Raw genomic sequence first — 25,056 nt, 5'->3', positions numbered from 1 at the left:
CCTGAATTTCATGTTTTTTTAAAAGCTTTTAGATTGTAATATTTTCTCACCTTTGAGTTTAGCATAGATAAATGCATTGTAAATTTTAACTTATATCAGATGTAGAAAGTCGTATTGCTTGAGATATTATTTCCACGACCAAATGCTTCTTAGTTTTTCATTTCTTTTATGAGGTCTGGTTACAAACAAAAATGAAATACAACAATATTTAATATAGCATTTTTACAAGTCATTTATTTGTGTTATGATTTTAAAAATTTACACATTTTTAACTTTCGATGAGGATTTTAATTTATCTGTTTTCATCTTTAAAGAAATAGCTGCAGTATAGGAAGAAAAGAAATTCCGGAAGTGTCTGTTTCCTTACTCCTATTTACACGATACACTTCGTTAACCTCATCGACAAAATTCTCGCGTCCAAATTTATGTTGATCGATATATTGGATGCAACAATACTGTGGATACCATACAGCCAAACGCGAGGAGAAACAAACTGAGCATGTTTGTGAGCAAACCTTCGTAACTGAATGACGTCAGTGATAACCTGAAGAAACATAAACATAAAATTTCAACGTGACGTGTAAAAATAGAGTGTTTTGCAGGTTATATACAAAACATCAAACATAAAAGATACATTCAACCAATTGCTTCAAGTATTTTTCTTTGGTAATAACATACCGTGGCTGATTTGATCGTTAAAATACATTTTTTAATAAAACGCGGCTGCTAATTATAAAACGGGGCCACTCTTTACAAAATGCAGCCGCATTTTTATCATGTTCCTTGCTGCTTTTCGTTATATTATGCGGCTGCGTTTTATAAAGTTATCTGGTCCTTTATTTTGCTTACAGGACACATATTAGACGTTGATCACATAATATTCCTTCAATGGTGTTTAGAGTATAAACCTCTAAACCGATGATTTAGAGGACCTTGTAGTTTATTATTATAAGTTTCGTCCAAAAATTAAATACAAAGAGATCTGTTCAATAGTATCCTCGCACCACACGGGAGAAATATAACAGTATCCTTAAAAAAGTCAATTTTGAGGAATAAAGGATGTCGAAAAAAAATGTAGCAGAAAACGATTCAAAAGACATGATTGATATAGAGCTTAACACAACATCATTATCTAGTATTGGGTGAGCCATCATTTATTTATCGTGGCAGTAAAAGATTAATTTGCAGAACAGAACTACACAAAACGCTGCAAAAAAAATCAGCTGTGTTTTGTAAAGCACGGTCATGTTTTTACTGTGTTTTATTGTAAAGTATAACTACACGGACAAATCAACCACGGTTATTACTAATGGCTTATTAACCGTTTAGCCGGTCTATACGGGAAAATATAGACCGAGGTCATGACGTCATGGACCGAACGCAGTGAGGTCCATGCGAGTGACAGAGGTCTATATTTTCCCGTATAGACAGGCTAATAAGGTTAATAAGTCATTTATTACCCCACTGATTATTTCATAACCATTAATGAAAAAAAGGTTTTAGAGTCCAGGGGTCTTTAACAAAAACAAGGCTTAGGTGGAAACCATGTAACTTTCTTTATATTTCGAACGTACACAGACATTCGATCCACAACTCGTTCAAAAATAAACAATACAATACAACTTTTAAAAATAGAATATTTTCAAAACAGTTTTAAAATTCAATTCTTTGTCGTTTCGCTGGTGGAGTGTTCGTATTAAAATTAAATGTACAATTGTTAAAATTTCCTCCGGAAAAAAATGAAGAGAGGGTTGAAGACTGCGTGGAACTGGAAGTATTAAGAGCTGTCGATTGGTTATGTACGTCAAGTTGGTTATTATTTGAGCTCAAGATGTTTGACATTTAAAATTAACTTTCTTGTTTTGTTTTTGTTTTGTTTTGATGTCGGTTAATACGGCGTCATATAGACTGGTCACGTGAAAAAAAAAACCAATCAAATTTTCCGAGAACGTTCGAATAAACGTAAACATTCGAAAATACTCAACAGTGGGGTTAATAAATCTAAAATATGCTTTTTGCTTTTTAACATTTTTGCTAAAAAATATTGCTGGACCTATTTTTTAGTATTTTTTGTCACCTGCAATTTTATTTTATTTTTACCTCTAAACGTTGTAGTCATTTTTGTCAAATTTTAACACATGCCATAACATCGTAGACTTGATGACGTCATATAGCTGTGAATGACGTCATATAGTTTTGGATGTCATATAACTTATTCTAACTGTATCACAATAAAGTACAATTTATCACCACTTTTTAAGATTAAAAAGGGGCGGATATATTAAGTAAGTCTTACGCAAAATTTTTAGTTAACTTCTCTGCATTTCCAAGAAGACTGGTACCAATACCGATAGACAATACCAAGACACATATCCAAATTTGAAATTTAAGATATTTCTTCCGCGTCGTATTTTCACAATTCGGAAACAAACCAATAAACCCAACGGCGATCTAAAAATGAAATTCTGCAGATTTTAGGACTTAAAATGTAATTTTTTATTGTGCCTAGGTCTTTGTTTCAATAACGATGAATTTCATACAGTCAACAGCTTTAGCTCGCATTTCCTCTACGTATAATTATTATAAGCATTTGTCCCTATCAGTGCTTATTATTTGGAATGTTTCTTCTATCGCCATCAAAAATTTCATAGACATACTACGAATTTAATGGACACAAGTGGCTGGTTTTGCCACTTTTTTCTTCGAAGGATAGTGTCACTTATAAATCTCTGACAATCTATGAGAGAACCTGTTCTCGTGTTACATGGGCTAAACATGACAAACTTCAAGGAAAATCTGAGCCAGCGAAGCACATTTTGCTTGTAGCTGGACATGTTTTTCTTGGGGGGTGTTTAGGTTAGCTGCATCTGATAATAGGAAACGCAAAATATTAGAGACATTTTTTATTAGATAGTTCACACCTTTATTCGATGAATTAGATATTATTATTATTGCACATTCAGAAATCGTGTAACATGAGGTCCCTTGAGCTTTTCTCAAAACCTTTTTATCTGTATATATGTAAATTTGGTTTTTTGTTTGTAGTCTGATGATGTACTTAGTGTGCGAAGAGCTTTCCTGATAAATAATAGTAATTTTTATTTTCCGTAATTAATACCATGGCTGTTATTTTTAACAATGGTTATTTTAAATTTGACAAACGCATAGACATCTCTAATTGACAAATAAATTTGCAATACAACAAGACTTTTCTATAATAATTAGTCGGTGACCCGAATTAATCCACGGGTTCACCCGTCCTTTATTTATCGCATTTTGTGTGTCTCGCTACTACAGTACCATTTTGCATTGAAACAGGCAGACGAAGACTATCACTATAGAAACATACCTGTATTACGAACAAGACTAGCATTGCCACTCCCATCCAACTATGGAAGCTGTAAAACTTTGCTGTCAGTCGTGTATGTGTAGTAAGCGAGCTCACCATACCAAATACGACAAAAATGAATGTCATCATTAAAACGAGAAAATGTAAATAATGAACCATGCTTTCTGAATGTCCTCGAAGAACGTATGAAGTCAAAGCCGCTAAAAAAGTAAGAAAACAGATGAGACCTTTTAACTGTAACCGTAACTTCAACTTTGTCCTTGAATCTAAGGGTAGGTATAATTAAAAAATTGCGAAGCACGTCCAACTGATGTGGGTTTCTCACGCTCACGAAAAGTGTTATCTTAATTGCAACCATTAAGCTAAAAGGATCGAGATTTTGAATTATTTTTAAGGGCGAGGTTTAACTTTCAAAATCAGGAAAGCAGAAGCTTTTTAAATGAAATTATATTTACATAAAATTTAGAAAACGAAACTGTCTTTTAAAATCGCATCTATTTCTTTGTCACTACAAAAGGAAACTGCATTTCAATTCAATATTTCAGTATTTCTTAGTCCTTTTTTTATGCTATTTTAATACAATGTTTACTGTATTAAAGACTATCCGTTAGCCTGTGGAAAATTCCTGCTGTACATAATTTTCTTGAATCGTTATTTTTGCATCCTAATTGAAATGTTCGAAATTTAATAGTGACACCAGACTGGGCGCCTGGTACAGGTAAACCGTGTCGCACACTGCATGTGAAGAGCTTGCATCTGTGTGCCCTAAGTTTAAACACAGAATACATCCTATTATTCTTCTGTATAAGTAAAACAATATGTCATTAATTTTTTTTGTAGAATAATTAAACGTATAATTTGGAAAATTCATTGTCAGTTTAAATGAAAACACATCCTTGACTTTGTCGTTGCAAAATATGGAGACTGTTGTCTCATCGACAAGGTGTAGCTAGCTACCTAACTGCATTTAGAATAAAAATTATTAAATAAAAATTTTGTTGTAGCCAAGCTGCTTTTGCTACTTTTACGTTTTAGCTCATTGAAAAAAAACGCAAAAAGTCCAAGCTTGTTGTGGTAGCTAATTACCAAATTTATAATTTTTTCAAAATTTTATTGATAAAAGAAAAACATTTTATTATCAAACCTAAATTTTGATGTTTTAGTCTATTTCATGGGTATAAAACTGTCCCCAAATAAAAAAATTAGCTAGCGCAAAATTCATTTCATTCTTAACGCATCTCGCCCCAGTCCTAATTCAGAAAAGAGTTTAGACATGCGCAGGCTGAGTTTCCACAACATTGCCTGCTGAAACATCCGCAATACACTGACCGAGGGTAATATTTCTAGGAAGTGATAGATGAAACAGTTTAAATTGTATTTATTAACTGATAGCCATTCTGTTTGGGTTTGTAAAAATCTAGGATTTATTTTTAAAGACTTACTTGTGGCAAGGTTTAAAAACCAGGTTTTGGTAAAACACGAAAACCTTCGATTTGAAATTTCTTTGCCTTAATTTATTAAAAACAAAACATTCGAATAAGTATGTATAAAAATTTTTCAAACATTTTTTCAACCAAAGTTTATTCTCCTTCAGAAGAAGAGTCTATCACAAAAATTCGACGTCGTTCTGCTTGTTACTCAATGCAGTGGATTTAAAATTATCAACATGCATTCATTTGTTCGTTTTTCTGGCAGACTGATTCTTAAATTTGTATATATGTTTTAGCGATTCTCCGGCATTTTTATTTATACCTACCATTATGGTTGCTATGAGTTAAAAGTTGTACCGTGCTGTAAAAAACCCGTCGGGAATCCCGCTTTTTCAAGGACTTCGCGGCAAGGCGAAAAGCTCGGTACTATGTTGCGCACAAACAGACAGAATACTACTATTATTTGAAAAACTAGTCGTCAACCCATGGATAAAATCACGGATGCGCCTGTCCTTTATATATCACATTTCGTGTTTCTATAAAACGATTGTCGGTGGCTCGGTAATAAATTACTTACTTACTTACTAATTTACCGCATTTTATCTCGCAACTCTCTGTAACATTTTGACGCACGACAGATAGACAACGGCTATTATTAAAGACTAGCCGTTAACCCGTGGAAAAAACCACGGGGTCGCACGTGCTTTGTATATCGCATTACGTGTTTCCGTAACAAAAACACAAGAAGACGAACAGACAGACGGGATACGGCTATTGTTAAAGAGACTTTGCTTATAAAAAAGTGTGCAAAGTTTATACTTGACAAATATTGCAAAGAAGGCTTTTTGAAGTTATACGTAAAAAAGATAAATTAGGATACTATGGGTGTGAAACAAATACATACGCAGATGTTTCGAACGTAGTGAACTTTCGTTACGTGTTATTTTCCTGTGATCAGTAACCCCCAAGTAAGAGTTAAGGGGAAGGGTTAAAGAATGCAGGAAAGTCTTACAAGGTAGCATCTTTGTTTGTCCGCAAAATAAAGTTTTCAGGGCTTCTGTTAGAAAGACCACGTACAATGGACGCCTTACCCTAACTTTTTTCAACAAATTTCATACTAACCGTTTGCATAGCAAAATAGTCCAGCGACCATGAATATGGGATGCCAGTTGAATTCCCTTTTGGTACCGTCCCATGCTAGACCGCCATGAAAATATACCATCCAACATGTTACCATGACAATACAACATATTCCAAATAATTCCAACACGAACATAGACACAATAAAAACACGATTAAATCTTTTCAGTGTTTCTTTCGATGAGGAAATCTCACTATAAACACTAACAGAATCCTCCGTGTCGGATGGTTCCGGGCTATAATATTCTTCCGTGTAACGTGAACCCGAATTTCCATCCGTAAGCATTGCTTGTTTTTCGTTTGTTTCCGTTTCAGGATTGTCGTAACACGGATTCATTTGATATTGAATATCGATGTAACTATTCGACGTCATGCTGAATAACAAACAGAATTTTTGTTAAGAACGTTTGCCTTCTTTAATAAGGCTGAATGTGCTTGAATTGTTCTAAGATATTTGTGTCTGTATAACCAACTTCAAGTTGACTTTTAAACTTGATTATATTGTAAGACACAAACAACATTTGTTTACAAAAACAATAATAAATACTATAATAAAATATAAGTAGGCGAGATTAAAAATGTTAAAAGTTTTTTGATTTTATTTCTTCGTTTCCCCTTCTTGTGTTTATTGAGAATTTATTGAGAATGCTCTGGCATTTTTACTTTTTGACGACTTTGTCTAAGGTGAGACTGTAATTGATAAAAAAAATAATGAAAAAAGACAAACTCTTTAGAGCAAAGATGAAAATTTTTACTTATAAAACACCAGATCATGTTTTCCCTTCTCATTCTTTGTAGTTATGACTGACAAATGATAAGATTGAAATCAAAGTACTGTAACTTAAGCATCGTTGTGTGTTTGGACATCAAGGCAGTTCAAGATACCTTCTTTTTTCCCAAAAAATCAAACGTATGGAATAACTTAACTCCAACAGATTAAACAGTCTTCCTTCTTAACATCTGAGTTAGATTTGACCTACTCTTTCCAAATTATAAGCAACGCCAAAGTTTAGTAATTATCAATACTATTTCCTTAAAATACAAATCTACTATGAACTATATTCAATTTTAAACGCCACCAGATTCGAAATCCTAGTCGATCGTAATCAAAATTATTTTTTGCTGACGTCAGCATGCTCTGTGTTCCTGATTTTTCGGACCTTAGCGTGGATTTTTTCATAAACGCAAATATTGCAGAACATGCTTGCTCATTTTGAGTAAAAGCTAAAAAAAATTTATTCGTTGTAACCAAAATTGTAGAAAATACATTTAAAAAAAGTTAGAAATACAGCAAAAAAACTCCTTACCTGAATTTTTGTCAACATTTGTGTATTGCAAATATAAGCAGGACGAAACGAAAACATACTTCTGTTTGTTTACAAATTTTTTGCAACCCCAGTTTGACGTCACAAAGCATTTCTGCGTGGTGGTTGTTTTTATTGTTCAAGTCGCGTCACAACATTGTATTAAGGTTTGTAAAAATCATCTGCGTAGAAGTGTGTTATTGTAAATCTCAAATAAGCCTGCGGCGAGCTGTTTATCGTACATGAGCCTGCAAATCGAAAACACTCAAAAGTTGACATGTTGTGTTTATGGTTGTTCGACATGCAATATAATAGTGATTCGAAATCCAGGGCAAATATCACATCATGCTCTTGCCAATCACAGGCCAGTGTTTCGGAAGATGCCGTTATAGCTTAAGGGGAAAACACGCCATTTACGCAGTCATCATAAATCATAAATCAGGGTTAAAATTTTAATAAATAATTGTTTTCTAACTTTTAACCTGGCGTATTGTAGTTTTAAGTCAGTTTTCGCCAACTTAGCTTTACTGTAATTCATATATTTGTACTTCTTGGTTAGTCAAAGTTTCTCCTGAAAGAATTTCACCGTGAAACATCCGTGTTTTCCCGTAATCAAACGTTGTCCACGTGACATTGGAGCCGGGAGAATTAGAGGTCAACGTGTTTTAACCCTCTCTGAAAAAACGGCTATATTCTAAATACTATAATAAATTGGCTTATGTCCGAAAAGGTGAGGGAAGAGGCGGTTAATAGAACACTCAAATGTGGGGTGAATATAAAAACAAATTTGCTAAGGTATAAAAACTGTATTTATTTTATATATACATTTATTAATTTTTTTATGCACGTAGTAAAGAAACATTTTTTAAATTATTCTTTAAACTTCAACTAAATTTATAAGCACCTGATTTTAATTGTTTCTCTTTATTATGGCTATGCGCTGACTTGAATCTAACGTAGATGCTTAGTTACATAACCTGCTTGTTTGTTTTTTGCCCCTTAGCTGTTAAATCATTAAAGAAATAATATGACCTGGGAACAACGTTGTTCTAAAGGTTTACCCTAAAAACCGTCCTTTTCTTCTTAAATTAGCAACCTTTTTAAGAAGTGAGATTATTTAGTTTGTTAGTCAAACGTTACTCTTTTGTTCCTCTTTGAATAATATAAATATTATCATGTCATGAATAAGCAAGCTTGTTCTAGCGTACCTTTCGACAGCTACAGCTGTCATCGACAGGCAATGACCGAAATCATCTTTGGCTATTTATTAATTACGGAGATAATTAGAGGATCGAAATTAACCAATCAGATCATAGCAATTAAAGTAATTTTCTTTTTTAACTTTTTATAGGCCTGGATGAAAACAACAGATTAATTTAAAATCTTTGCTTTTTCTAAAAGTCCGATTTCCGGTTCTTTTGCTTTAAATTAATTTTCGTTTTTTCTTAAATGTTCGCTTTCCGAGGGTAAGTTATCATATTTCACATTTTAATCATATTATAGCAAATTTGAGTTAATCTGCCTGTACTACGTATGGTTTTTTTTCAGCTTTCTTGCCGTCCAACCATACCTTTGGTATATGATCTTTCTATTGTTACTTTCTATAATATTCATTCTTCCATCTATTGTGGAAATCTCATTTTTGTCTGTATCAGCGTCGCGTACAATCCTTTTGTCTTGCTGTGCACGTTGTTTGAACATCTCTTTCGTTTTATCGACAGAAACAGCATTATATTTTTTACACGAGATTTCGTAGACAATATTACATTGACTCTCTAGACGTATTTTGATTTTTAAGTGCAAAAGTATACTACGTAGCGTGTTTTTAAAATGAAAGACTGGCTTTATTTTATTATCTTTTAATACCCGACGAAATATGTTACTTATCCCTGGTATATATGGCATACACACTGTAGCTATCGGTTCCTTCCCGTCGCCGTTCTTATTAGCTGGTTCTGAGCCATCCACAAAGAACGTCCGCACAATTTTGTGGCTTTTTTCCGTTATCTCTCCCCAAGTCCATACCTGTCCGCGTCTTTCTTAACATTCTTCTCCCCATTGTGATATTTTCTAGTATTAAAACTTCTCAGTAATAGCAGAAAAATTTATTAGACAAAAACAACTACTAAGAACTTCTTTCAAGGTTCCATATGTCTGCTACTGTCTCTTGCCAATGCGACGCCATCTTGAACTGGATGTTTTTAAAGAGTTTGGACATGAAAAATCATCAAAAAAACAAAAAATGCTGACCTTGCTAAAACAATATTAATTTGATTGACTCGTTGTTAAGTCGAACTTGCTTCAACCTTTTTCCGGGAACAAAAGCAACAAGAAACCTTTAACGTGGAGCAGAAAAAACATAGTGCGCATGCTCACGTGACCACTTCTTTGTTTCTGTTTCCGTGAAAAAATGACAAGTGAAACTTCACCTTAATGCTCTTTTCTCTCTTCAAAAAGACAACTAAAGCAACAAGAAATACAAAAACAATTCTCTGTAAAAGATGTCCACTTACGACAAAACACCCTTACTCCCTCTGCCTGCTTTTCTGCATAATAGTTAAAGAGGTAAATAGTAATATTTCTAAAAATTGTTTGTTACCTTTTTATTTTGCTTCTCTGTAAATTCTGATAAACGGTGCAGGCACTAAAACTAATCTAAACATCCATTTCTTGTTCAAAACTTCCAAAAAGTGATCGTCGAAATTGTCGCTAATCAATAGTTTCATATTTAAAAACATTTTCATTTGTTTTTCTCTGACGCTTAGGATGAACCTGTAGCTACAGTGTGCATGCTATATATACACAGTCATAAGAAATATTTTATGCCAATATCGATTTTATCGTTTGTACTGCGTATTAACTTGTTTATGTTTGTAGCATGTCTGATTTCTCATCTATTGATGATGGTTTTATACCGAAAATCTTTTGCTAAATATTTTTAAAATTGTTGTTGTCATTTCATTTTATTCAACATTTAGAAAATGCCAAATTAGTTTGAGTCAAAAAGTAAAAAAAAGCAAACTTTTAGAACATGGAAAATTTTAATTAACCTAGTTTTTCCATCCAGGTCCGTAAAAAGTTCAGGACTTTAATTGTTATAATCTGATTGGTTGATTTCGATCCTCTAATTATCTCCTCAACTTATATTTAGCCAAAAATGATTTCGATCATCGCCCGTCGATCAGAGGAGTAGCTTTCGAAACGTAGCCTATAATAAACTTGCTTGTTCATGACGAGAGATTATCTATATTATTCAATGTAGAAACATGTTCATTTGTTTTCCTCTGTTCTCAAACTGTCTTTTTCACTCGCCATAATCCAGGCGGTCTGTTTTATTTGGTAAATCCTCTTAAACATTCGAGATCTTAATATCAATTACGAGCGAACAAAAAGAAGACAAACGGTAGAACTGAATGACATTTTTCCACAGTTCATAAGCAATACTACACAAATATTACAAAATCCTGCAGTGTTACATACGTAATTGATGCCACCAATTGATTTGATAAAAATATTTACGATAATTCCCCACTTAATGTCATCAGTATAAACAATAACATTATAATATTGTTACAATATACTCCATAAACAAACTGTATAATGTATACTGCATACATTATATTTTTGCACTATAAAAACATTCTCCTTTGCTACAAATAGCTTTCACAATGCTAATCAATTTTTATAAACTTTTGGGTGGATCAGTACAGTTGAATTAACATTTTATTTGAAAGCTTTGATAAATCTACGCACTAGTAAATAATCATTATTCTGAGATTCGTGATCATTATTAAAGTTACCTCCTACGTTGATTTTATATAAAACAGCTTGAGCTAATTATGCAGAATTATGACATCATTGATTAGATACTCAGGATCATTGCTGGTATGAATGATAAGGATAACTAAGTAATAATATTCATGTCAATATGTTTAAAATATCAAATTGGATAGGTGAAAGCATACTTACATCACCACATACCGTGATAACCTCTTAAATAAACACATTGCAAATAGAAAATAAAAAAAGATTTATTAACAACTTTCCAAGCTGTTTAATATGAAGCCAACTTGCTTCTTCGCAGAAACTACTTAAGATTCAAGATAACTATTTCATGCAACATTATTGTCCTGGAAATGTTTCAAAAATAAAGGTTACCTTTCGTGAAAAAAAAACTTTTATGTAGAGCTTAAAAACACGCTAACAATCCTTTTTTATAAAAAAAATTCTTGGTTTCCTAGATATAGTTGAAATAATTATACATACGTCATTTTTTTAATGTTGATGTCGCCGCAGAAAAATTATGAACAGTAAAATCACACTACCATATCAGAGACAGACAGATGAAATTAAAAAAACAAATCGTATGCGAGATTGTCTAAAGTTTGCCCGTATTATTAAAATTATACATTATTTTTTCTCTTTCTACCCAGGTTTCTGAAAATTTTGCGCAGCCATTTTTTTCATGTAGAAAATAAAATATTATACCTGTTCCTTCTCTTAGCAAATCACGTTGGAGGTATTTTTCGTGTCAATGAAAAGTAAAATTACAGCCATAAATAATGTAAAACAAAAAAAATAACCAAATAAATAAATAAATATCTCAAAAAATAAATATCTCAAAAAATAAATATCTCAAAAAATAAGTTGTTGTTTGAATTTGTTTTTTTATCTAGTCATTCATACAAGCGTTTTGCTCCAATTGATTGGGTTGTATTTTAGAAGTTCTCTTTCTTTCCTGTTTTCTTCATTTTGCTTCTCTCGCAAATGAGCAGCTCTGCTTTCCATCAACTAAATGATAGACAAAAAATAATGTGAAAAAATGAAAATGTCACTTCTTTAAATTTTCACCCATAAAAGCAAATGTGACACCAGATATATTATTATGGAGTGAGTTTAGACATTTAATCCTTAGATTTCGAGTGACACATACCGGTGTTAAAATGGTAGTAATATAAACACTGTAAGCAATTGGCCATAATTCCTCAACTTTACTTTACCATATCAAAATCCATTCTCATATAAAACAGAATTAAATTGTCTTTTTAGGACTACTCAAGTGATTCAACGTTTAAGCAGTGATTGGCCAGAAGTTAGGTTCAGTAATGCAATACGGTTTAAACACCGATACTTAGAATTTTTTATGGAAAACTGTGCAGTATATGGAGTTAAAAATTAGGCGTGGCTTACAAATCGAGAAGAGTACGCTAAAAGTCAATCTGACGTTGGGGAAGGGGGTAAATCTTGTGATGTTTATATAATTTGCACCATTTTTTAATTTATTATTTTTCTCTTGACACGTGAGCAGCGATGTGGTGCTACAGGAGTATACATGTTAGTACTCGTGATTTCAAACATTGACAATAACAAAATAATACATCTTTTGACGCACACTAATGTTTATGAGAGTAGGCTGCAGATACAATTTTAATTTTCGCAAAAATTCATTTTCGTAAGTTGTCAATTTCGCGAAAATAAGTTTAGGCGAAAATAATTAAGAAACACGTTATTCGCAAAATTTGTGAAAATTAATTTCCGTGGAATTTTAATTTTTTTTCTGATTCACCGAGAACTACACATAATACATTGTGAATTTCAACTTCAGAAGTCTTTATTTTTATCTACTTCTTACATAAAGACCTTTAGAAAACGGTAATAAATAAGGACTTTACGTCTTAATTAGTTCTTGCGAAAATTAGTTCTTCCGAAAATAAAATTCTAATTTTAAAAAAAATAGATAAGTTCTATCGAAAATTATTTCACTTTAGGTAACAGAAATCACTCTAAATTACCATTTTATTTCAATCTCAAAAAATTCGTAAATATAGCGTTAGACGAGATTTCTAACTTACCATTTCATTTTGATCTGGAAAACTTCGAAAATAATAGTATTTTGATCTCGAAAAGTTCGTAAATATAGCGTTACGCGAAAACTCTAACTTACCATTTTATTTTGATCTCGAAAAGTTCGTAAATATAGCAGTCTTGCTTGTTGTTGCTTACTGTCCATTTCTTGGTAGGACAAATCATGCGCTACAGCATTTTGGCTTTCCTGCACTTTACTCTTAAATGCTTCTTTTCTCATCAATTCCTTCTGTTTTTGCTGACAAAGTAAAGCGTGGCGATGTTCACTTCTAAAAGAAAAAAAATTTTTTCAAGCCTAAAATAAAGTAAGCTGTGAAAGTAGAATCCTTATTAATAAAATCATACAGATGTGAAAATATTTCCATATATAGTGTTAGCGTTCGGGTGCACAATTCTCTGAGATACCTAAACTTGACTAAAGCCATTAGGTAAAGATTAAAGCTGTAACCTTCAAGATGCACCAAAGCATTCTACCCCTGCATCAATATAGAGCTTTTAATAGAAACTGCCAAATTCTACGTAGAGCAACCTGTAATTTTAGATAACATGTTTTACCCATTGGAGTTACATGAATAAAAGACTTTCAACCGATGGGGTATGGTCTGATTGGTGTAATTATTTGAATAGTTAAACATTGTAAAGGAAAGGGGTTTGTAGTAACTTAATTTTTTGCCAGACTTGTAAGTAATGGGTTCATGAGAAGCGCATTGGTGTTGGATGAAGGTTAAGAGCTTACATTCAGTTTGTACATAAGCGTTGCAAAGGTGAGATAGTAGGCAACAAGTTTTCTAGCGTTAATGATGTCCAACAGTGGCTCTTTTAGAAAAACTTCTGTTCACTTATCGGTTATATGCTGGGTAGCAAAGGAGTGTTGAAAGAAGTGTTACTAGCAGTTTAGAGAGGTATTTCTTTTTTTGACTAGCAATTGTCGAATAAGGTAAAAGACAGGTTGTATGAGGTGTTAAGTTGTACGGCAGTGAGACATAGCAGTGACGCTTAATTAATAAAAGAAAAATTATTTGCATTCTTTTTTTTTGAGGGGCGTCTGACCACACTTGAATAAGGCAATTTTTAGTTTAGTAGTTAAGGCCTAAATTGACACATTTTGCCACCTTGAATTTTAAAGATTCCCTTATAGCTTTTTTGAGATTCTTACCTAATAAGATGACTCTGGATGGTTTTTGACAACTAGGTACAATGTGATATTTCTCAGCCCAGGATATTTTATTTTAAACCCTTTTCCTCTTTTCCTCACTGAGTAACATTTTTAAATAACTATATACTGACACTGGACAGAAGAGGACGACAAATTTCCTTCTTGCATTGCAGAGTTTTTAACGCCAAAATCTCTCTCAATTTTAGTACATTTATATGTTGTTTCGATCATTTCTGTGACGGATATTATATGCAATCATTTGACAGAAGCCGTTTTAAAAAATGGATTTTCTATGTTACGATTTGCTGTTTGAGGGGAACAAAAAGATGAAAGCCTTGTAAAAAAGGGCCACTCATAAAGCGATTTTGGGATGGTAAACGACATGGTGGCGACCAACCCAGCAAATTGTCAAGCCTAAATTTTGATTTGACCTTTTTACACAAAATACCCAAAGGGGAGAAAAGTTGGTGCAAAATAAGATTGCAGAAATTAGATTTCAAATTCATGGTAAAAAAAATCGTACATTGCAGAACTAAAAATAGAATCTGATATCGTGTCAAGAAATTGTGAAAGTTAAAATTGTGAATTAAAGCAATGACTGATGAACTTTTCCACAAAATCGCTTAATAATTTCTTTTCATCTTGGTCATTAATAAGATTTGTTTCTTTATCAATCCTGTAAACCTTTATAATAGCAATACAACGACAGAAATAACAAAATTAGATTGCAATTTTTTTTTATTCTTTGGAATTAATACAATAATTTTTTTACTTACGGAGTTTACAACTGTTTCATGAGTTTATAATTGTTTCGGCAGTTTACAATTGTTTCAAGAGTTTACAATTGTTTCATGAGTTTATAATTGTTTCAGCAGTTTACAATTGTTTCATGAGTTTATAATTGTTTCATGAGTTTACATTTGTTTCAGGAGTTTACAATTGTTTCAGGAGTTTACAATTGTTTCATGAGTTTATAATTGTTTCAGCAGTTTACAATTGTTTCAGGAGTTTACAATTGTTTCAGGAGTTTATAATTGTTTCAGCAGTTTATAATTGTTTCAGGAGTTTACAATTGTTTCAGGAGTTTATAATTGTTTCATGAGTTTATAATTGTTTCAGCAGTTTACAATTGTTTCAGGAGTTTATAATTGTTTCATGAGTTTATAATTATTTCAGCAGTTTACAATTGTTTCAGGAGTTTATAATTGTTTCATGAGTTTAAAATTGTTTCAGGAGTTTACAATTGTTTCATGAGTTTATAATTGTTTCATAAGTTTATAATTGTTTCATGAGTTTACATTTGTTTCAGCAGTTTACAATTGTTTCAGGAGTTTACATTTGTTTACACACAATCAAACCATTATTTTCCTTAGTGTTTTACTTCAGGCTGGATTACAAAGCAAATGATGGCAGGATGTTAAACACAAAGTTATCATTCTTCAGCTTTACAGCCATGCAGTGATCTGAAATTTTGGACTCTTTCTTGATTCTCATAGGAAGACAAGACAAATTAAAATAAGCTTTGTTGTAAGTTAGGTAGAGTTCTTAATAAATACATACATAATATATAGAATAGCCCAAAATTCTGTATTTTTAAAGGTTGTCCTATTGGAGGCCACATCAACGAAAACCCTGTCTTGCATTTTAGAAACAATTTAGCAAGTTAATCAAGTTTGGGAAATATTGGGGGAAAAGCAAAGTTTTATTCAAAATTCGCCCAAGCTCGTCCTCATATATACAGGTTTTTTGGTGAGTCAGCGCCATCATTAGCATGAATTATACTAGTCAACTCGTTTATATTTACATTATGGTATCTTACATTTTTTTTAACTTTCTAAATTCCTAAAAACTGATTTAAAGGATATATGTCTCCCACCACTCTGTAAACATCACCATATCTCCACCTATAAATCGATTTGGAAGTAGCTGCTAAACAACTGCAGTTGAACTGCTAAAAAGTTAAAGTATCCCTCTAAAAGAGTCAAAAAATTCTTTAATTGCAAGTAAAAGGGTCAGTTGAAGAACTGAATATTTCTTGTCTTAAAAAAAACTTGAAAAACTTGGAATCAAAGGAAAATTATTTAACTTTGTTGAAGCTTTCCTGACAAACCGCACCCAATCAGTCATTGTCAATGGAATGGAATCACATCCTGTTGCTGTTATTTCAGGCGCGCCCCAAGGTAGTGTGCTTGGACCACTTATCTTCATCATCCTCCTTGGAGATATAGACTAAAATGTCAGTGACAGTATTGTACGGTCATTTGCTGACGATACAAGGTTACCACAAGCATCGACTCTCTCAGGAACATGGGCAAGTTGCAAAGTGATCTACAGAAAATTTATGAATGGGCAGAAGATGCAAACATGAAACTTAATGATCTAAAGTTTGAGGTCATGCGTTATGGCACAAACGACACCCTGAAAGATTGCACATCGTATCTTTCCCCCTCTCGATCCATCATGACAGAGCAAGAAGAACTGAAAGATCTTGGTGTCATATTATCCATCAACTGCTCCTTTCATTCCCACATATTGAAAGTAGTAAATGACAGTAAAGACATGATGTCTTGGATTTTATGAACTTTTTACACCAGACCAAAGGATCTCCTTATGACCACGTGGAAATTTCTTGTTCTTCCTCTATTAGTATATTGTTCCGTCCTATGGAGTCCACATGAAGTTGGAGAGATACAGATGATAGAGGCATTGCAATGGTCCTATATACGAAAAATCAGAAACTTGACCAATCGCAACTGTTGGAAATCATTGAAGGAACTGAAACTGTATTCATTGGAGCGTAGAAGGGAAAGGTATATATCAAATAATTTATATATGAAAAATCATGGAACAGTTGGTACCAAATGTCAATCTGAAAATCCTAAGCTATCTTCATCCTGGGCAGTTCAGTTTACCTATCCATGGAATAAAGCTCTTTAACATCCTCCCCAAACCCATCCGTAATATGTCTGGATGCACACTGGACCCTTTTAAAAACAGCCTTGATAAATATCTATTCCAGATACCAGATGAACCACAACTGGTAGGATACACCACGTTAAGACAGGCTGATTCAAACTCTATTATACATATGCACACATTGGTGTAATCCGGGTGTTCAATCCAATGGACTGGCACACAACTGCTAATCCTGAAGACTTTCTTAGAAAGCCTACAACAAGGTACAAGGTAGGTCAATCGTGGGCTAGTTAAAAAATATTTTAAGAACAGTTAAGTCATAAATACCACGTAACAAATTAGTATGAGTTATTTTTTTTCAAGTACATAAACTTTGGCGAATTAGGCTAAATTTCGCAAAACTTGCAAAAGATTCTGTTCGTGAAAGTTTTATTTTTCCCTAAAGTAAAATTTGTGCAATAAGTAGGAAAAATTAATTTTTGTCTGTCAGTTATCCAGTTAGCTTGCTAATCACACAACGTGTAATATAGAAGTTTTAGTAACTTCATGTGGCTAAGTACACAAATTAAAAAATACAATAAGTGCTAAACTTTGTCCACAGGATCTATGTTCATTAACCCATTTAAAATGCATTTTCCAAAGTCAGAATGGAGTTAAACACAGTTTAGCTCATGTTAATTGCAGTTCCAAAGACTTGATAGTTTCTTGGCAGATGCATCAATAGGATTGTCTTGCTTGTAAAATGCATCATACATGTGTCATACATTAGAGCAACTTTTTTCTTGTTGATAATTTTGGTATTAGACTACAGGTGTTGTTAGCCAAACAAAAACAGAAGGGGGATGCTCCTGGGGTGACTTTGACAGTCAGAGGTGGGGTACCAAGATGTTAACAAAATGTGTAAAATACAAATGAAGCTAGAGCTCATAAAAGGTAGGTTCTTGTAAGGTGTGGTAGAGGAAATGAAATCACATGAGAGGAGCTCCAGGTGTGATTATGAGAATTAGTTAAGATGGAGAACAATAAAGGTCCAGATGTAGTGGAGAAGAGTGAATTTATTGGGAACACACACACACACATAAGTTTAAGACATATTCTCTACAACCTAGTATCCTCCTCCAATTCCGCCAAAATATCCCCAGTTTATTTTTTACAAAAATCTAAATAAATTTTCTGCTCTATGTAAGTTTGTACTTTTATTAGAAGCAAAATCACTTAACCGCTCTAAACTATTTTGAATCACATCCTTCTTTGAACACTTTTTATAGTTTATCTTCTTGGCCTTAGTTACATTAAATTATTCTGCAAGATTCCAATATGGTGTATAGATGATTTCCGTTGCTTACATTTGCAGCAGTAAGCTATTTTGTCTCTGACATCTGTGTGGCAGAAAAAATGGGGGCGCTAGGTGAAGCAAAGTACTTATCAGTCCATTTCGTCAGACACATTCTTAGGACTTTAAATGAATTCAAATAAATCAGAAGGCATCAATCCACAGTTGATAATAGTTTAAAACCTCAAAGGATGTTTCTGTGAGAAGAGATCCACAGGAAAAGACCTTCCTTCACCAAAGCCTAGCATCTTTTTTCCTGTCAAACAAATGCCAGAGTCAGAGCTTACAGTTGAAAAGTAAACTAATAAAGCTGCACTGTAATTCATGTAAGTGATCAAACGATGCGTTGCACGCCAACTTAGTATTTTACAAAACTATCTACTCACTTTAGAAGTTCTTTTTCTTTAGGTGAACCATAATACATTTTGCAATAATTCTCATACTGAAATGTTCTGATTTCCCTTTTCTTTTTTAGCCTATGCATTTCTAATTTATGCTGAACATCGGCTGTTTCGCATGTAGAGTTTACTTTGATGCGGGCAGTTTTATTGTCAACACTTGCCATATTTTTTTAATTCTTGTTTAACCCTTTTTGTCAAAATGCAAGCCAAACGCCATCAAAGTTGGCTGGCTTCTGATGTTTACTACCTACCAACCATGCGTGTATCTGTAGTGCCATGATGGATAGAATGCCGTTGTCATTGGTAACAGGCAGAACACAATTGAGCAATTTGCACTGAACATTAAAAATAAGCATAGTAACTGTTTATCAAAATAACCTTTCGAACTTGCATTTAAAGAAAATATTTTTTCATTGACATAAATTTCCTTTAAACGTCCTTTCTTTTTAATATTCCTGACATCGATATCTCGTATGCTTGCATTTTTAAAAACAACCGAGAACAAAAAACAATAATGGTAAACCATGTGGCGGTGTATGTTGACGTGACTTGGCGCTGAAGATTCGCCGAAGTGCTTCTGTCGACTTTGTTTTTTTTATTTTATTTTATCAATTTAATATTACTAGTTTTATTCGTTCTTTCTTGACAAAGAAGTCTTTGCTTAATTGCGTTTGGCTCTCAGAATTAACAGCGGTTCAGTATGGGCAAAGTAATGCAGGTGGTTAGCTGTGAACCAGTGAAGAAGATAGTTAGATAGATGTGCATATTTTACATGGCTAGCCTCACAAATGTCGAGGGATATACCCTGTCTATTATTTCCAGGAGGGGCCATGGCTTAGATGGAGAGTCCTAGAGTATTTAATGTTCATTTTGAGCTACGCAGACCCAATTTAGGGCCCTCGCTCTGACAACTCCCAGCAACATCCAACGGCACACACAGTGTGCCATCTCTCCAATTTCCCTCACATGGCTTGGGTTAACCTGGGGCTATGGTAACATTCACTTGCCCATGTTGAGTACAAGAGATATAACCACTAATCTATGGCGCCGTGAACCAGTTTATTTTCAAACCTTTATTTTCAGATAGAGGTATATTTTGATCTTGAAATTAGAATATAGCTTGTATGATGGCGCCGTAGATTAGTGGTTATAGCTCTCGTACTCTGTGCGGGAGACCGGGGTTCGATTCCTCTTGACGGCGATTCAACATGGGCGAGTGAATGTTACCATAGCCCCGGGTTAACCCAAGCCATGTGAGGGAAATTGGGAAGATGGCACACTGTGTGGGCCGTTGGATGTTGCCGGGAGTTGTCTAGTAGAGCGCGGGCTCTAATTGGGTCTGCGTAGCTCAAAATGAGCATTAAATACTCTAGGACTCTCCATCTACGCCATGGCCCCTCCTGGAAATAATAGACAGGGTATATCCCTCGATATTTGTGAGGCTAGCCATGTAAAATATGCACATCTATCTATCTATCTATGTAGTTTAGACTTGAAACATAACTAACTACTAGTGTATACCGTCCTAATTACGTGATTATCTACACAAACAGCTCTAGCAGCGTAAATCTAGTAGATTATCATCCTATTTCCCTGATTATTTATATACATCTGAAGGGGGATTTTCAGGAAGCGAAGTCGATGCCGAATTCGCTTTTTAATTTTCACGACAAAATACATTAGGTGCCAAATTCAAAAGGGTGAATGTAAACAAACTTTTACTTGTCAAAAAGAAAATAATTATTTTAAAACCAAAACAATTAAAAAATAAAAGCAGTTGCAAAAGAAGTGATTTTGGATAACAAAGATTCATAATGAACGTTTGCAAAAAGGAGAATTTCATACATTAATGAGAGATTTAAAATTGCGCGATCATAAATTTTATTTTAAGCATTTCCGAATGTCGCCTTCAACTTTTGAAGAACTTTTGTCATTTGTTTCCCCCGCTATCATTAAGCAACACACTGCGATGCAAGACCCTGTTGGACCTAGCGAAAGATTATCAGTCACGTTGCGATACCTAGTAACTGGCGATGCTTAGTGCACAATAGCAGCAAGTTATCGACTCAGTCCATAGTTAGCAAAATTATTCCTGAACATGCAAATCTATTTGGGACTTGCTGATGGAAAAAAGTTTATTGAACCACTGTCAACAGAGCAAGAATGGATAACAATATCTAAGGAGTTTGAGCTTAAGTGGAATTTCCCTCATGCTTTAGGAGCGCTTGATGCACAATAGTGGATCAAAATATTTTAATTATAAAAAACTCATAGTATAGTGCTTTTAGCAGGTTCGAGTTTGTGATGGTAGATATTGGAGATTCTGGACGACAGAGTGATGGCAGTGTATATAACAACAGTCACCTTGGTCATGCGATTGAAACTAACACTATCAACATTCCTAAACCAGAAACTGTTGGTAAGGACCTTGATAATGTATTACCTTATGTATTGTTGTGGATGATGCGTTTGGTTTTAAAAAAACTCATGATGAAACCTTATCCGAATCAAAACATCCTTTTAGATCAAAGGATTTTTAACTATAGACTTTTAAGAGCAAGGAGAGTAATCGAAAACACTTTCGTCATTGCTACGACAAGATTTCGTGTATTTCAGAGACAAATAATTGCGAAAACAGAAAGCGTTATTCTGGTAGCAAAGGCTGTTGTTGGATTGCATAATTACCTGATGAAAGTATGTACAAACACGGATGAAAATAATTTTAATTACTGTCCCCCATCTCCTGACAAAGAAACCAGTTCTGGCTTAATACACAGTGATTGGAGGAAAGAAAACACGGGCAATACAAGTCTTCCTCAGATACCACAAATAGGATCAAATAATTATTCTCGTGAAGCAAATAAAGTACGTGATGATTCTAGAAGATATTTTGATTCACCAGAGGGGCTGTGTAATGACAACTGCAAAAAGTTCTAGAGTTTCATGAACCTTTTTTTGTGAACAACAGATTAAAAAATTATAAAAACTGTTTTTATAATTTTTTAATCTGTTTTATAATTTTTTAATCGTACTGAATATCAAACAGCAGTTGACTAATCTTAATTTTAGCCAATTTTTTTCTTATTTGGTAGTTCTCTCATGATTGGAATGAGGCTGCAACAATATAATCTGTCTTCGTCGTTCTCAAAAAGATTTTTCTTGATTAATTTAAACATTCAACTAAAGACTGTGTAAAGTCAGTATAGTCATGTCTTGTTTTCTTTTCTTACATGACTTCTTGGGTCTCTGAAAGTATTTACGCTGCTACAAGGGCTTGTGTTTTCTACAGCTGATGACTCCGAAGATGGCGACATCATATTGCTTTTACTAGGCTTATTAGCACTCTTTTCATTCAGGAAAGCCAACTGCTCAAAAAATTGGCATTTCGGAAGACTTTAGGCTTCTGCACCAGACCTTGATAAACACTTGCGTTTATCCAAACATTTTTTCAAAGCATCCTTTAAGTTTTTTAGCTGTTTTTGCAGAAACCCAACTAGAAAAAAATACAACTTAATTTGATTGTAAGGGAAAATTCACAGTTATGGCAAAATTCAGAGTTATTGTTAGTTTGAAAATCAATGAAATCGTCTTAAGACTGTTTCTTCTTTTATAGAGCAAAAATCATGAGGAAATAACTTATGGGAAGAATATTTATTTGGATAGACCAGACATCTTGTCTAGAAAATATGTTACCAAAAAAACCTCACCTTCCTCACCAAACATTACAGAAAGTTGCTTCCAAGCATTATTTTTTATGTTTCGATCTTTGTATTCTGGACAGTTTACATCCCACAAACAAGGTAGTTCTCTTACAGCTTTTATAAACGAATCCTTCTCAAATTGTTGACTTTCATGTTCCTGCAATTTTGAAATATATGTATGTGTCGGATAAAAAATAAAATACAAATTGAATACAGTACAGTCCAGATGTAAGCGTACGCAAACACTCAAATTTCACACCTTTTTCTCAGAGGCGGTATTTGTTTGTCTTTTGTTCTTATTAATTATCTTGCGAGTCTTGTAAGTCATTAACTTGCGCGTTATAAACAAAAAATTCTTGAAGAAAAAATAGCTTATTATAACTGCGCGTAACTATTGTTAAATAGTGTTAAAATAACTATTCCCAATAGCATTTGCAAATCTTATCAACTCTATCAATGTGACACGAAGGGCCATTGTTTAATAATTTTATTAAATAAAATTTTTGCGTGTAAACTAAATAAACTAGCGAGAAGGCATTGTTAGTTGCGCGGGTTAAATAAAGAAATTGTTATATTTTAACAAAGACTGAAACTTTAATTTTGATAGAAATCGCGTTTTAGAAGTTTAAGAACGAAAAATGGTGATAGAAATGTTTTTTTAGATCGCCTTTTAAAAATTTTAAAACGAAAAGCGGCGATAGAAATGTTTTTTTAGATCGCATTTTAAGAACGAAAAGCGCCGACAAAAAAAGCTTTGTTAGAGATCGCATTTTAAAAGTTTAAGAACGAAAAGCAGCAATAGAAAAAAAATATGTTAAAAAAGTAAGGTGCTAGAATTACTTTAATTAATACGAAAGTTAAAAATTTTCTTATAATATACACTTATTTAAAATAATAAAAAAGATGAGCAGAGATGTGTTTGAAATAAAAAAACTTTTTATTCTCATTAAAAGAACTTTATCTTTATTCTCATTATCACCTACCATCGTGATACATCAAGACGGATTTTGTCACGATACTAGATTCTTGATCGTGACAATTTGTTTTAATTCTTTCTTATTATTATAAACGCGGTACATCGCGTATCAAGGGAGTCCGCCCACATTACGCGCTCGATATGTTAAACAACCTTTTTCCAGTACTGTACATTCAGACTGTAGAAGGTACAGTACTGTACCTTCTATTGAGAATTTTCAAGTGAACTGTGGTGCCTCAGTAACATACTGACCTGTTTTGATAGTTTTCTACAGTGTCTTTACAGTACAGTACAAACTACAGTGCCTTTTAGTACTATACCGTCCTTTTTTAGTAGTTTTAAAACTAACTAGAGGATGACGTTTAGTGAAGAACAAGGTTTATTTCTAGCACGACAAAAAAGTTTGTATTGGAGCAATATGTATCTTATTCATAGAATTTCCCGTGTTAGTTTTTTCAAATTGAATTGGACTTTAAACTGCATCAAATATGACTTTGTTAATTTTGAAAAGGAGTGTTGAGCTTTTTTGTATAGATATAACCACTAATCTACGGCGCCGTGAACCAGTTTATTTTCAAACCTTTATTTTCAGATAGAGGTATATTTTGATCTTGAAATTAGAATATAGCTTGTATGTAGTTTAGACTTGAAACATAACTAACTACTAGTGTATACCTTCCTAATTACGTGATTATCTACACAAACTGCTCTAGCAGCGTAAATCTGGTAGATTATCATCCTATTTCCCTGATTATTTATATACATCTGAAGGGGGATTTTCAGGAAGCGAATTGGACAGCGAAGTCGATGGCGAATTCGCTTTTTAATTTTCATGACAAAATACATTAGGTGCCAAATTCAAAAGGGTGAATGTAAACAAACTTTTACTTGTCAAAAAGAAAATAATTATTTTAAAACCAAAACAATTAAAACATAAAAGCAGTTGCAACAGAAGTGATTTTGGATAACAAAGATTCATAATGAACGTTTGCAAAAAGGAGAATTTCATACATTAATGAGAGATTTAAAATTGCGCGATCATAAATTTTATTTTAAGCGTTTCCGAATGTCGCCTTCAACTTTCGAAGAACTTTTGTCATTTGTTTCCCCCGCTATCATTAAGCAACACACTGCGATGCAAGACCCTGTTGGACCTAGCGAAAGATTATCAGTCACATGCTAGGAGTGTTGAGTTTTTTTGTGCAATCTACACCAGCAAACTTTACACAAAGCTTGTTAATGATACTTTTGCAGTATATCTTTGGTTATGTTTTTTTTGTCAAGTTATGTGCATGACTTTTGGGTTAAGAAAGCTTGATATCCTGCCGTTAATAAACACAAATTAGCCAACACAAAAGGTTTTTGCATGCACAGTGAATTTTACTTCTAAACTGTGTGTTGGCAGTTCACTTCCATAAAGTCTGTTTGTATCAAAGTGCATTTTACCTCTAATTTAATTTTACCTCAAATTTAATTCTCAAATCA

The 25,056-nt window shown here is 33.3% G+C and overlaps 3 protein-coding genes across 3 annotated transcripts; 1 reads left to right on the top strand and 2 right to left on the bottom strand.

Annotated features, from left to right (window-relative positions):
• Nucleotides 1–187: 187 nt before the first annotated feature.
• Nucleotides 188–7,309, bottom strand: LOC130625864 (lysosomal membrane ascorbate-dependent ferrireductase CYB561A3-like). The gene is made up of 5 exons (XM_057440977.1): nt 7,227–7,309; nt 5,902–6,293; nt 3,350–3,549; nt 2,297–2,451; nt 188–544 (listed from the first exon to the last, which is right to left on the bottom strand). Exons 2-5 carry the CDS (start codon nt 6,290–6,292, stop codon nt 424–426), a joined length of 867 nt encoding a protein of 288 aa, XP_057296960.1. The 5' UTR covers nt 6,293; nt 7,227–7,309; the 3' UTR covers nt 188–423.
• Nucleotides 7,310–10,629: 3,320 nt separating this feature from the next.
• Nucleotides 10,630–19,460, bottom strand: LOC130626207 (uncharacterized). The gene is made up of 3 exons (XM_057441315.1): nt 18,880–19,460; nt 13,168–13,357; nt 10,630–12,014 (listed from the first exon to the last, which is right to left on the bottom strand). The coding sequence occupies exons 1-3, from the start codon at nt 19,056–19,058 to the stop codon at nt 11,904–11,906; spliced, it is 480 nt and encodes a 159-aa protein (XP_057297298.1). The 5' UTR covers nt 19,059–19,460; the 3' UTR covers nt 10,630–11,903.
• A 134-nt stretch (nt 19,461–19,594) lies between these two features.
• On the top strand, nt 19,595–21,133 carry LOC130625246 (uncharacterized). Its single transcript, XM_057440301.1, has 4 exons — nt 19,595–19,642; nt 19,978–19,983; nt 20,786–20,917; nt 20,972–21,133. Exons 1-4 carry the CDS (start codon nt 19,595–19,597, stop codon nt 21,131–21,133), a joined length of 348 nt encoding a protein of 115 aa, XP_057296284.1.
• Nucleotides 21,134–25,056: the final 3,923 nt, after the last annotated feature.

This window comes from Hydractinia symbiolongicarpus, chromosome 14 (genome assembly GCF_029227915.1).
Source record: "Hydractinia symbiolongicarpus strain clone_291-10 chromosome 14, HSymV2.1, whole genome shotgun sequence".
NCBI classification, from domain to species: domain Eukaryota; kingdom Metazoa; phylum Cnidaria; class Hydrozoa; order Anthoathecata; family Hydractiniidae; genus Hydractinia; species Hydractinia symbiolongicarpus.
Note: the sequence above shows the minus strand (reverse complement) of the source record. Positions and strands in the feature narration are given on the sequence as shown.

Excerpts from the sequence above, each read along its gene's own strand:
- LOC130625864 (XM_057440977.1), bottom strand. The coding sequence starts at position 6,292 with ATGACGTCGAATAGTTACATCGATATTCAATATCAAATGAATCCGTGT. Across the intron at positions 3,550-5,901 it reads ACTATTTTGCTATGCAAACG|CGGCTTTGACTTCATACGTT; the intron begins GTTAGTATGAAA and ends TTACTTTTTTAG. Across the intron at positions 2,452-3,349 it reads TAGTCTTGTTCGTAATACAG|ATCGCCGTTGGGTTTATTGG; the intron begins GTATGTTTCTAT and ends TTTCATTTTTAG.
- LOC130626207 (XM_057441315.1), bottom strand. The coding sequence starts at position 19,058 with ATGGCAAGTGTTGACAATAAAACTGCCCGCATCAAAGTAAACTCTACA. Across the intron at positions 13,358-18,879 it reads AAAGAAAAAGAACTTCTAAA|AAGTGAACATCGCCACGCTT; the intron begins GTGAGTAGATAG and ends TTTTTCTTTTAG. Across the intron at positions 12,015-13,167 it reads TTCGAGATCAAAATAAAATG|TTGATGGAAAGCAGAGCTGC; the intron begins GTAAGTTAGAGT and ends TCTATCATTTAG.
- LOC130625246 (XM_057440301.1), top strand. The coding sequence starts at position 19,595 with ATGGGCAAAGTAATGCAGGTGGTTAGCTGTGAACCAGTGAAGAAGATA. Across the intron at positions 20,918-20,971 it reads CAGTCACGTTGCGATACCTA|TTAGCAAAATTATTCCTGAA; the intron begins GTAACTGGCGAT and ends CTCAGTCCATAG.